This window comes from Trichosurus vulpecula, chromosome 8 (genome assembly GCF_011100635.1).
Source record: "Trichosurus vulpecula isolate mTriVul1 chromosome 8, mTriVul1.pri, whole genome shotgun sequence".
Classification (NCBI taxonomy): domain Eukaryota; kingdom Metazoa; phylum Chordata; class Mammalia; order Diprotodontia; family Phalangeridae; genus Trichosurus; species Trichosurus vulpecula.
The window spans coordinates 77707572-77721076 of NC_050580.1; the positions used below are offsets into that span (position 1 = coordinate 77707572).

The following is a 13505-nucleotide window of genomic DNA, read 5'->3' on the forward strand; positions in this document are numbered from 1 at the left end:
CCCCCTTTATCCAATTTTCTCCCTTGACCCTGTCCCTTTTCGAAAGTGTTTGTTTTTGATTACCTCCTCCCCCAACTGCCCTCCCTTCTATCATCCCCCCTTTTTTATCTTCTTCCTCCTTCTTTCCTGTGGGGTAAGATACCCAATTGAGTGTGTGTGGTATTCCCTCCTCAGGTCAAATCTGATGAGAGCAAGGTTCACTCATTCCCCCTCACCTGCCTTCTCTTCTCTTCCTACAGAACTGCTTTTTCTTGCCACTTTTATGCGAGATAATTTATCCCATTCTATCTCTCCCTATCTCTCTCTCTCAATATATTCCTCTCTCATCCCACACACACACGCATACACATATACATAGACACATATACATCTATATATGCATATTCCCTTCAGCTACCCTAATACTGAGGTCTCATGAATCACACACATGGTGATTACATTTGAAATGCTATGACTAGTCACAAGGCAAGGAGAGATGACTTGGGAGAAGAGCTTGGATGGCAGAGGAGGGGGAAGCAGGTGGAGCATGGGAAGGGGGCCTGAAATAGGGCAGGGAGCAAAGGAAGAGGGCAGGAGAGCGCCTCAGGGCGAGGGGCAGAGCGAAGGGGCGCTGAACGGAGGTGCAAGAGGAGAACTAAGGATCTGCACAGTCAGATGTAAGATCTGGAAGAGAAACATTTATTTTTCTTTATTAAGCGCTTATTAAACACCTACTGTACACCAGGCACACCGCTAGGTATAGGGGAAACAAAAGAGAAAGTCCCTGCCCTAAAGGAGCCTACATTCTAACAGGGAAGATGTGTGTTTATATACACATATATGTATATATGCACATGTATATACACATAAAACAGGACTGAGAACCTTGGGAGATGTTTGGAGACAATCTAGGAGGGTCCCAGGCAGCTGGATGGTGCAGTGGATAAAGCGTCAGGCATGGAGTCAGAAGACTCCTCTTCCTGAGTTCAAATCTGGCTTTAGACACTAACTGTGTGACCCCGGGCAAGTCACCTAACCCCATTTGCCTCAGTTTCCTCATGTGCAAAATGAGCTGGAGAAGGAAATGGCAAACCACTCCAGTATCTTTGCCAGGAAAACCCCAAATGGGGTCAGGAAGAGTCACGCACGATTGAAAAATGACTGAACAAGGAAGGTCTCGCTTGAACAGAGTCCTGAAGGAAACCAGGGATTCCAAGGCACAGGGCAGTCTGTGCAAAGGGAGTATGGCAGAATTTCAGGTATGAAAAACAGCAAAAAGCCCTTGGTTTGCCTGTACCTTAGAATCCATGGTGGGGGGACGTAATGCGTAAGAAGGTTAGAAATAGCGGATGGGGCCAGTCTGTAAAGAGCTCTCAAGGTTTATGGATGATCTAAGAGTCAGGAGGGGGCCGCTGGAGTTTGAGTGTGGGGAGTGGGGATGACATGTGCAGACACAGGCTTTAGGAAAAATCACTCGGACCACCGTCTGGAGGATGGATTGGACCTGAGGCAGGAGGCCGATGAGAAATCTGCTGCAGGGGTCCAGAGAAGGGGAGAGGAGGATCTGAACAAGGGGGTGGCTGCATAAACTATTAGAAGGGGTCACGTCCATGCGAGAGAGACTGTGGAGGCAGATACAACAAGGGTCAGAGTGTGCAAAGATGGCCTCAGCATGGCGGGTCAGAAATGGCAGCAGATTCCAGAAAAGTGGGGGGTTTGGGAAGAAAGACCCATTTTGAACATGTTGACTTTGAAATACACGCCTACAGGACATCCATCTTTCAGAATGTCCAAGAGGCCGCTGGTGATGGGAGCCTGGAGCTTAGGAAAGAGACTAGGCCCGGACACATAGAGGAGGCATCAGGATAGAGGGCAATTACATCCGTGGGAATTACTGAGATCATCAATCGAGGGTGTAGAGACAATAAAGGAGGGCCTAGACAGTGCTTTGGGGAACACTAGGAGACGGAGCCTCTGCACTGGCGATGGATGAGATCGTAATAAAAGTGCTTAGCACCATGCCTGGCACACAGTACGTCCATTCTACCACCACCACCCTTTCCCCCTCAGCAAAGAAACTGAGAAGAAGCACTGAGTCAGAAAAAGAATTAAGAGAAAGTAGCAGAACCAGGAGAACATTGTACATGGTAACAGCAAAACTGGAAGGACACTCAAATGGGATTTGGCTACTCTGATCAAGACAATTCCAAAGGACCCATGATGAAAATTGCTACCTGCCTACAGAGGGAGAACTGATGAACTCCGAGCACAGATTAAAGTATACCTTTTAATCTTTCTTTAGACTTTGCATGTATGTTTTCAGCATGGCTAATAGGGAAATATGTTTTCCATGACTTCAGAGGTATAAAGGGTATCATATTGCTTGCCTTCCAAGGGATGGGGGAGGGGAGGAAAAAGGGAGAGAGTTTGAAACCCCAAATTTTTTCAATGAATGTTAACACTGTTTTACATGTAAATAGGGAATAATTAAACAATTTTTTTAAAAAAAGAAAGCAGCATTCAAGAAAATCCTGAAAGGAGACAGCATCCAGGAGAAGCGGATGGTCAACAGTATCAGCTGCTACAGACAAAGTTCAACGAAGGGACAATCGCCATGTTAATTCTCCCCTTTTCTCCTCCTCCCTATAGCCTCTTTTCCCACTCCCTCATTCCTTCCTTAATATCTTCCTTTCTGCTGAAGGAAAATAAAAATATCACTCCAGATAGCAAAAAACATAATTTTTTTTTATTGTGAGTAAACTCCTTATATTCTGGTTTTCAGGATGGAGGGTGGTGGGGGGAGGGGAGAATGCAAATGCCCACTTGATGGCAGCCCCGTGTGTTTCCTCCTCTGTTCTAAGCTGTTTGGGTACAGGGCTTTGTCAGCACAGTTTACTTATGTACGGAGCCTAGCCTGGCTTCACACATCTGCCGGAGGAAGCCGGACAAGTCACCCACATAGGAAAGAAAGCAAAGCGACGTTCTAGACGTGGTCTCCACGGCCACCTTCCCTTGGGCCAAGCTTCAGCTGGTGAGTGAGATTTATTGGGAGGCCACAGGCTGTGGGGTCTCAGCCCTGCTCTCACCAGACCCCTCCAGACCATTCTGGCCCTGGGAGGGCTCCGGCTCTGGGTGCTCCAGAGCATGGAGGGTATCAGCTTGCCAGAGCTGTACAAGGTCTGTGGGGGTCTTCCCAGCCTGAGGAAACAAAGACAGAAGACTTATTCAGATGCCTGGCACCAGAGGGGCACCTCCCCCAGTCATTTCTCCCCTTAGGTGGGAGGCTGTATGGCACAGGGGGAAGCAGCGAATGAAATTTGGATTTAAATCCTGTCTCTGATGCTTGGACAAGCTAAGGAACCTTTCTCAGCAGCTTCTGTTTCCTAATCTGTAAGACAAGGGGGCTAGACCAGAAGGCCTCTGGGGTCCCTTCCAGCTGTAGCTCCAGGACAGTATGCTCCTAAATCTCTCTGCTTCCCAAGGCCTAGTGAGGCCTTCTCATTCGATTATTGCTGGGAGAACTTCAGCTTGGAGCCCTGTTCCTGTTGAAGCTACTGTAAAGATTTCACCTGCCCTGTCCCAGATCTTCTGAGAAGTTCTCCTGGCTTTCCTCTAGGTGTTGGCTCTCCCATCCTTGGGAGATGGGGACGGGACCCTGCCCAGAGACCACAGAGCTTCTGGAAGGCCAAGAGAAAATGGGCTTTGGGGAGGTGGCCCTAGTGGGAGGAAGACACTCTTCTTGTGATGAGCAGTTGGGCGTACGGGCCCCCAGGATGCTCACCATGTTCTTGGCCATCATGTCAGCCCCATGCAGAAGCAGCATCTTGATGATTTTGTAGCGGTTAAGGCGTACAGCATCATGAAGGGCGCTGTCTCCTTCCTACAGCAAGTGCAGGGCTCAGGGTCCATCATGAAGGCAATTGAGGTGTGGGGGTGGGGAGAAAACAACTCACAAGAGGGGAGTGAGGATCAAGCAAGCCAAGTTATAGTACTAAGTCCCCCAGGTATGGACAGTTGTAAGTAGGGTACTGGAGAAAAGAAAGCATAGGCCTCTGGCCTATGCATAGGCTTCTACTAGAAAATCCTGGGGTCACAGGCCCCGGTCATGGACCCAAGCGATAACAGGAAAGTTAGGGGGCACGCACCCTGTCCTTGGAATTGATATCCACACCCATGGAGAGAAAGTATTCCACAATCTCTACTCGTCCTATTCGGGCTGCCACGTGGAGGGGAGTGCTCAGGAGCTGTGTGGGAAAGAAATAGGAGTTACTGACTAAGGGAACACTAGACCTCTGGCTGTACCCTCTGCTGGCTCTGTGGATGGCTCCTTAGCTAAAGGATTACACTGCTGGGCTACTGAGATTCTCTGCTCTTCACCCAGAAGTTTTATGACCAAGGTTTGGGCAATGACACAGGATGACATTCTGTCACTTTCTAATATATCATTCTGTACCATTTGGATGGCCCCCAAAGGTTGCTGAATATTGTACCCACAATTCAATCTTCTCTAGGATGTCACTCCTAGGGAAGCCCAGGCAGAGTCATAACTAGGGCAGGGTGACAAAAGCTTTGTCCCAGGGAGCTAATGTGCTGGGGAGCAAGCCTTCTCCAAGCTTTCTGCCAGCCTGTGCTGGTTGGTACAAATCTACCTCTTTGCCCAGGCTAGGATCCTACATGACCCAGTGTGATGCTCTTCTCTAGCGACCATTCTTCTTCCCCTGCCCCTCTGGGCATGGAAACCAAACACAGGTGTGTTTACACCAGTGGTTAGACTATCATCCCCACCCTCAAGCTGTTTTTGCCCAGTTGGAAAACTCTCTAGTTATTTTTCTGGGCTCTGGGCTTAGGAGCAATGGCAGTAGACGTTTTCAGGACTGGGGAAGCACAGTGTCTCTCCCTCACTTTGGGAGCTTCCTTCCATGTTGGCCTCCCATCATCCCAGTTGCCATTACCTTCACAACCACCCCCCAACAGCTTCCCGACAGTGACCCTTCACCTTGTCTCGCACATTGATGTCAGCCCCATGACTCTGCAGAAGCTTCACCACCTCCAGGTGGCCTCCACGGCAGGCCCAGTGTATGGCTGTGCAGTCTAGCTAGGTGGGCACAGTGGCCCCAAGAGAAAGGGGACTTGAAGTGGCAGCTCCCAAGGTTCCCCATTCCTCCCCAAAGGAGTCAAGTTCAAGTAAACAAGGTAGCAGCAGAACCTGGCCAATGGCAACGGTAGGAGAGCCCTGGGGCAGGAGCAAGAAGCTTCCTGCACATGGGGTCAATGCCAGAGTGACAGGTCAATGAGAAGTTCCAATGTGCCCAGAAGAGCCTCAGTGCATTGCTTCTGTTCCCTTTTCTAAAATGGCATCAGAATCAATGTTCAGGCTAGACTAGTCCCACTACATACTCAAGAAAGCCAGCCCAGAGATGTTAGGTGACCTTTGCCCAGGATGGGAATAGTCTCACTCACCCGGTCCTGGAAGTCCACAGTGGCTCCACTGTCCAACAGCTTCTGCAGGATCTCCATGTGGCCCTCCAGGGAGGCCCGGTGAAGGGCTGTCCGGCGAAACTGTCCACCAAAGAGACCACACATGACCCAGAGCCTAGGCACCAGCTCTTAGCCCTGCCTCTGTTAGCTGCTTGGGTGAGCTAAAGGCCAGGCCTTGTGTCAGCTGGAAGGTACTTCAGTCCTTAAGGCCTATCCATTCTTCCTCCTACTTCAGTCAACCCCAACACTCCCTTGGAGAAGTGAAATTCCATTGGCACTATAGACCTACTCTGGTCTGTTTTCTAGAGTTTAGTGTCTTCAGCCCCCCTTTCCGCCCCCCCCTCGCTCCTCCCACCCCCAACGCCCTTCAGTTTTCATGAAGGACAGACTAAAACTACCCATGAATTAGGCATTATGGGTATTGGTGCCCCATTTTACAGGGGAGGAAACTGAGGAAGAGGTTAAGTGACCTGTCTGTGGTTACACAGTAGGAAGCCTCAGAAACCTGGATTTGGATCCAAGGGCTTCACCACTCTATGCACTACACCACCCCATCCCTTTATTATTGTTCACTTGTTTCAGTCATTTCTGACTCTATGACCCCATTTGGAGTTTTCTTGGTAAAGATACAGAAGTGGTTTGTAATTTCCTTCTCTAGTTTATTTTATAGATGAGGAAACTGAGGCAAACAAGGTTAAGTGACTTGCCCAGAGTCACACAGCTAGGAAGTGTTTGAGGCTGGATTTGAATTCAGGTCTTCTTGACTTGACACTCTATTCAATAAAAATTATTCCTTACAAAATCAGCTTATGCAACACATGTTCCCCAAGTTTCAAAAAAGGATTGAGAAATGGTGATGTATCATTGGGACATACTCATAAACTTTTTTACAATTCCTCCCAACTCTGAAGCTCTGCAATTCAATGACAATCATGTTTTCCTTTGAAAAGATAGATTTCTCCCATGATACATCTGTCGGAAACAGAAGACATGGGGGCTAATGGTGCTTTTTCTGCTTTTATAATGGGGTTTGAGAAGCTATTACCTCATCACAGGTATTAGCGGAACCGCCATCTGCCAGGAATTTCTCAATGACATTCATTTTCCCCTCCACAGCAGCTTTCAGGAATGTCTCCTCTTCTATGGGTCCAGTCTGAGATAAAGACCCCAGTCACCACAGAGTTCACCTCACCCATCAGCAGAAGTATATCTCTGCTGTTCTCCCCAAGCTAGTGGTACAACCTAGATTTCGAGCCCCAAACATCTGCATGAGACTCTCCTCATTGGTAGAAAGAATTATGATTCCACGAAGGCCCAGAACTTCATGTGCCCTCTCTTAAAGCAGGAATGGACGCTGTCTCTTCTCTTCAAAGCTCCTTGTACCAATTCTGCCCCTCATGCAGTCAGGCATCTTTGAGTTGTCCTTTTCACCAATGGCAAGAGGCTTATGAAAACGTTCCACAATTGAAATCTGGGTTAGACTGTAAAGAGCCATTCTCTCCCCAGGCCTCAGAGTTGAAAAGCTAGCATCCTCCTCGCCCATCAGTCCCTCCCCACACCCTGGTCCCATCTGAATCGTGCAGTTTCTTTCTACATTTCCCCACTCCCCACATTTCCACTCTTCCCAAGACCTCCAGATTCTCTTACAATTTCCTGGGGTTCAGGTGCAGGCTCTGGAGTCTGGGTTAATGCCTCTCTCTTCTTCTGTTTCCGTTTCTTTCGAAGCTCAATGAGGTTCTGGATTCCCCCCACATCGATGATTTCTCGGCGAAGATCTAGTGATGTCTTTCTCACCCTCTCTTGGCCCTGTTCAGAGCACAGACAGAAGCAAGATGAAGGCAAGTTTCCCTCTGCTTGCTTCTTTGGGGAAGAACATTAGTTTCAGGATGTTTGTCTCCTTCCCTTTACTTACACTTCCACCTCACCTTCTATTCAGGGGACAACACTTAAGTCTAAGGTTTGAGTTTAGGGAAGCCTAGGTAGGGGCAGTCAGTAGCCCTGAAGAGTTACTTCCTTCTCCCCTTTCTTTACGGAATTCCAGATTCGGAGCTGGCAGGAACCTTAGAGGCCAATCTGGTCCAACCCACTCATTTTATAGATGAGAAAATTTAGGCCCAGAATAAAAGATGAAGCGGCTTGTCCAAGATCACAAAAGTACTAAGTGACAGAGACAATACTTAAATCTCAGGTTCCCGACTCTAAATTCAGCGATCTTTCCACCACACCAAACTCCCTCAAAAGGGGATGAATTTCCACATCTCCCCCTCTATCTCTTTTAGGTTTAGAAAAAGCAAATCGGTCTTCAGTATGCTGTAGAGACAAAGAAGTTCTGAATTAACCAATGAGAGGAGGCCCTCGCCATCTCTGGGGAACAAAGCAAGGGGTCAAGGCCTGGTGAGGCACCAGGAACGGGGAGAGGTCTCCAGGACCACTTACCTAGTTCCCAGAGTAGAATTTGCTGGCTCTTACCTTGACCTTCTGTAGCACCAGGTTCTGGGCCCCATGGCGCTTCTCATCCTCTAGCACCAGCATGTCCATCTGCATCACCCCAGGCTTCAGGTTCGAGGCACCATGGCGTTTCTGGTAAAGGAAACCTAAGCTCAGATCCAACTCTCGTAAAATGAACTTTCCCTGGCGCTTCATCTCTTTCCTTGGCCCCATGATGGTCCAGCAACACAACGCTGCTTTCATGATTTTAATGTTTTGGAGCATTTTTCACTAGGGGACATAATAATAAGCTAACGTTTATCTAGTGTCTACTAGGTGCCAGGCACCTCATCTCATTTTATCCTCAAAACAGCCCTTCGAGGTAGGTGCTGGTATTATGCCAATTTTACAGATGAGGAAACTGAGACAACAAATAGGTTAGGTGACATGGGTCGTATGTGGTAGAGCTAGAGGTCCTCTAACACCAATCTTGGGTCAAAAGTCATAGAATTTTAGATGCGAAGATCATAGATTTAGAGCTGAAAGGTTTTCTAGTAAAACCCTAAGCCCAGTAATGATAAATGATTTCCCCAAGTACAGACACATACAGGAACTGACAGAAGATTGGAACCCAGGTCTTTTAACTCCAAGTCCAATAAAATCTTTCTACTTAAATACAAGGACCCCCAAGATCTAAGAGGTGGTGACAAATTCCAGAGACCGTTTGGTCCAGCCCTCTGCCTTCAGGCAGCTAAGTTGCTATCCTCATCTTTCCCAGGCCATTTCAGTCTTTTCAGGTTAAGTGACTTGCCCAATGTCACACAACTGGTGAGGTGGAGGAAGGGCCAGATCTCCTACCTCTGTGGCACAGTACTGTTCTTTCCAACAGGCCACGTTGGATGAATCTCATTTTAATGGCACCAAATCTCTAACTGGTAAACTCCCCAGACAAACAGCATCCCTGATTTCCCTCTCCACAGCCAGAGCCTTTTTCATTTTCCCAGCTGCTGCAGGGTTCAAACTCTCTTCCTTTTCATATTCCTTCTTGGGCAGCCAGATGGTGCAGTGGATGGCACCGGCCTTAGAATACGGAAGCCTTGCGTTTGAATCCTGCCTCAGACACTTCCTTAGCCATGTGGCCTCACTCCTCTCTCTGGGATACAGGGATGATGACGGCATGTGCCTGACAGGGTTGTTGTGAGGGTTAAGTGAGAGACTTGTAGGGTGCTTTGCAAAGCTTACAGCACTACATAGATGCTAGCTATCACCACCATCATCATTATTCCGAATAACCCCATCTGTTTCCAGGAATGATGATGACGATGGGAACATTTATATAGCACTTACTCTGTGCTGGACATTATGCTAGGTAGACATTCTCTCATCTGATCCTCATGGAAACCCTGAGAGGTAGGTGCCTTTATTAGCCTCACTTTACAGACGAGGAAACTGAGGCAAACGAGTCAACAGCCTTGCTCAGGGTCACAAAGCTAGCAAGTGCCTGAAGCCAGATTTGAACTCAGGTCTTCCTGTCTCCAGGTGTGGCACTCTATCTGGCACTCACACCACCTAGCTCTGCCCATACCATCAGGAAAACATCAGGTTACCTTCACTGGGATCTATATCCCTTCTCACACCACCCACAAGCATGTGCCCAGGTGCTCATTATTCTCAGAATGGATTGTCAGGTCATAGACTGTGGAATCTAAAATCAGGGACTGGTTCAAAGGTCAGGAATAGTGTGGGTAGGTGGATGGGAGGGAGATAAAGCTAATTTGAGGGGAAGGGAAAAGATGTGGGGTTCCTGCCTGGGATAATCACAGCCTGGCACTGCCGCTGGCAGCAAAAGAAGCTAGAAACTGGAGGGGCCATTTCTTAGATCCCCAACTTCCTGTTTGTCCTGTCTCTCCACAATGAACCTTTTCCTACCTGCTGTCCTAACTCAGGGTAATGATTAATGAATTATTAGGTAGTTATTAGGTAACCGCTTTTGACTCAGACCAATTTTGTAGGCGGAGGAATAAGATACATTTTATAGTAATTAATATAGATGTTGCCTCCAATGAAGTCCTGCTCTGGTGCCCCTCGATTCTCAAAGGTAGTCAGGGGACAGTTTGAGCTTTAGTAGGTGTTACTCAAGGTGTTACCGAAGCCAGAGAGGTTCACTACAGGGTTAGCAACACATCCATTAGTTTTTAAAGACTATCTACTACTGTGAGGATGACCTGTCAAACTCACAAACTCTACTGTGAGAGCACAATACCCAATACCAACAAAACCACAGATTCTTGAATCCGAGTGGGAAGGGGCCTCAGAGTTCAGCTAGTCCAATCCGCACTTAAGTAACACTTGCTTCCAACTCATTCCTCTTGAGCAGCCATCCAGCTCTTGTTGGAAGGCCTCCAGTAAGAGAGAATCAATCCACTGCCTCCCGAGGCAGCCCATTCTATATTTAGAGAGCTCTAATTGAGATGTTTCCATTCCTACATTACAGTGGTACTTGACTCAGGGCTTAGCACATAGTAGGTGCTTAATACAAATGTGCACGTTGTTATCAAGGTAATGGGCCAGTCGCAGTAAGACAAAGAGCTTAGACTCCATAACTGAGCTTAAAAACAAGGGGAGAGGACAGAACCTGGGTTTAAAACATTGGAATTTTTTAAAATTAGGCAGACCATACACATTTTGCCCATTCTCACAGAAGTCTCATTTTGCGTTCCTTCTTTTACCATAGAATTATTTATGATTTGATACATTGTTCCCTTGACATTTCCCTGGAAATGGAACAAGTTCTCATTTCGGCGGTTTTGAGTGCGAAAGCCAAATGTCCTTGAACTTGTGGGAGCTGAATGATGTGTGCCCACTTCCCGCTTCCCACTTCCCTACCACTCTGTTACAATTATAGACAGCTTTGCTTCTTACTCCCCCTCAAAGGCTCTAGCCCACCCCCAAGGTACAGGATCTAGCTAGACCAGGGTGAGACTGAGCGTTTGCACTTGAATGACCCACTGTCTTAGGGAAATGCATAGATTAAGCTGGAATTTCATAGTTATTTGACAAATTGGCTTCTACACTGAAAGCAGAACTGCCCAGGCTTCCTGAAGATCCCCCAGACTAGAAATGACTTAACCCCTTAATCTCACCCCAATTTAAAATCTGCAAATCAGCTGAACTAGAATCAGACTGTCCTCTAAGGCCAAATTCAAGCTCCTGGAAGCATTTGCCCCGTGACACCTGGCCTAAGGTATTGACCGACTGATGCCCTATTCCCAGCCTGGGGGATTTGACAGCTTTATTTTTTAGAATTGGATTTCTTTTACTTGTCTGGGGACTCCTAAAACTTGAACATCCTGGTCAGGCCAGGGCTGTTTCCCCCTTTGTATGAAGCCTGGTTCTGCGATGACGCTATGTCACACTAAATTCTCTGAGCTTTGAATGGATGGATGGAAGACTGCTGAGTCCTCAGACTTCATGTGCCAGAAGTCAGTGGCAGGATGCCAGGATGGGGAGGACACCGATTCACTTTCATGCTTCTGGCCAATGGAAGTGGGATTCCTGAGCTTGTGTCTGTTTGTGTTTAAGACACACAGGGGGAGATAGAGAAAGTGATAAAGACACTGAGATGGTGACAGAGAGAGAAAATGGAGATTGCAACCTCGTGGCCACACTCTGCCACATTATTTGAGTCCCGGCCCAAGTCGTAGCAACTTCCAGTTGACACTGAGCTATGGTTCCTTTCTTTGCTTCCTCCTTTTCTATCCCTCCCTGTTTCTGTTGTCCTTTTGACTTCTCCAGTTTCCAAAACTGGGTGTCCCCTCTCCTTGTTCTGATCTTCTATAGAGCTGCTGGTGATTTCATACCAAGGATGGAAGTTTGTGCTAAAGCCCCTATCCTGTCTCTGCTCTCCCAAGTGGCTATACTGCCCTGTCTCCGTCCTCAGTTCCAGCAGTGCTTAACCTTGCCCTCTTTCCTAGCTTCTCTCCCAAGTGGACTTCTCTTTGTTCTGGGATCCTCAACCATCAGCAGGATAGGGTCAGGGTATCACTTCTAGGATGGACCCCAGGTCTTGGTAGCCAGCCTCTAGCAGGCTGGAGGTCACCTCTGAAGGAGTCACACAAGATTAAGGATGATCCTCTTTTTCCCCAAGATAAATCATTGTCAGGAACCCAAATGGCGGAACATTTTACCTTTAAACATTTGCTACCTCTGTCCCCTCAAGAGCCCATCCCTTCTTTCAAACCCACTGGCTACAGCTCCAAGGGCTTGTGCAGTCAGCCTGTCAGTGTGGCTCTGGATCCTGAGAGCTTCCCTCCACCCATTCCCCCATTTCTCCCCCAAGCTCCAGTACCTGATTCTCCTCTTCCTCTGCTAGTCGCTGCTCAATCAGCTCTGTTGCTCTCTGCACCTCTTCTGAGCCTGTCATGGTCACGGAAGTGAGCGCCTGCCCCCAGCCTCACAATGCTGGCCTGGCCCGACAGGATGGCAGAGCCTTTATAGAACCAGACTCCCCTCCCCCTGGAGGGATTGGGAGCTTTTGTCATGAGCTCACCAGCTGAATTCACTAACAGCCTCCCCTCACCCTGGGTCACCTTCAAACCTAGGCAATCACCTGGAAGGAACCCAGCTGTGTGGACAAACATGGCAAGTGGGGGCTGTGATTTTGAAGAAGCAAACTGTTCCAGGTAGACTGAGGCACAGGGGGAGGCAGCATAGTGTGGTGCTGGCACTGAGATTCTGGGGACAGTGAATTCTCCCTTATATGCCAGCTCCTGGGTGCCAGCCAGGTCTGGAATGCGGGGCCAAGAGAAGTCCAATTTTGCCCCAAGCACAGGGAGCAGGGGCCAGCTCCAGGCTCAGAGCACCACCTTCTGGGCACAGGAAGATCCCTAGGCTCATGCCTTGGCTTAGTATTGCTCTAAGAGGGAAAGATGAGTTACCAGTACGGTCAAGATACCCGCTAATGAGGGATGGGGGTGTCCTGACAGACATAGCCCGTACTAGAGAAGAGGATGCTGACCTCCTCTTGGGGATGGGGATGGTTCAGAATAGAGAGTGCTCCAGGAACAGTTGATTGGGCAACTGGAGTCAGCCAGCAAGATCAAAGCTCAAGAACAGAACTCGGTCCCAGGGTCCCTGGCTTCTGAGGACCAGGTGTACAAGGCTAGGGGCTTGCTGTAGAGGCCATGTTAGCTGTGCCCGTGCCCCACCACCCTACAAGTGGGCATGCCATGACCCCAGAGTCAAATTCAGGCAACCCCGGCCCAGGAAAACTCTCATGCAGTGACGTTCCTCAGAGGGCAGGCTCCTGGCAGAGGGGCTTCCAGGATTCAATGACGTTCTGGCCCCAGGTCCAGGGAGAGCTAGGCACAGAACTCTGCTGAACCTGCCCTCTAGCAGGTAAGCCGTGGTGGGATCCCAGGGCCCGGGTCAAGTTCTGGCTCAGTCATTTACCATGTGTGACCCTGGATTAGTCACTTTATATTTCTGAACCAGGCCACAGCTTCTTGGGGTGTTGAAAACTTTTGTCTAACTCTAACGTTCAGTACTGGAGGATTCCAGGGAATCCTTGAGTCAGCATTCTAAGAGACCTAGGAGAAGGAGACATCAAGCAACAGAAGAGA

General features: G+C 48.4%; 1 protein-coding gene across 1 annotated transcript; it reads right to left on the bottom strand.

Annotated features, from left to right (window-relative positions):
- Window positions 1-2703: 2703 nt before the first annotated feature.
- Window positions 2704-12465, bottom strand: ANKRD2 (ankyrin repeat domain 2). Its single transcript, XM_036735630.1, has 9 exons — window positions 12233-12465; window positions 7927-8037; window positions 7105-7263; window positions 6503-6610; window positions 5440-5538; window positions 4976-5074; window positions 4125-4223; window positions 3761-3859; window positions 2704-3177 (listed from the first exon to the last, which is right to left on the bottom strand). The coding sequence occupies exons 1-9, from the start codon at window positions 12305-12307 to the stop codon at window positions 3022-3024; spliced, it is 1005 nt and encodes a 334-aa protein (XP_036591525.1). The 5' UTR covers window positions 12308-12465; the 3' UTR covers window positions 2704-3021.
- Window positions 12466-13505: the final 1040 nt, after the last annotated feature.

Coding starts and splice junctions, on each gene's coding strand:
- ANKRD2 (XM_036735630.1), bottom strand. CDS start 12,307: ATGACAGGCTCAGAAGAGGTGCAGAGAGCAACAGAGCTGATTGAGCAG. Junction 8,038..12,232: donor CAGAGGAAGAGGAGAATCAG/GTACTGGAGCTT, acceptor TTCCTTTACCAG/AAACGCCATGGTGCCTCGAA. Junction 4,224..4,975: donor ACATCAATGTGCGAGACAAG/GTGAAGGGTCAC, acceptor TTTCCCACACAG/CTCCTGAGCACTCCCCTCCA.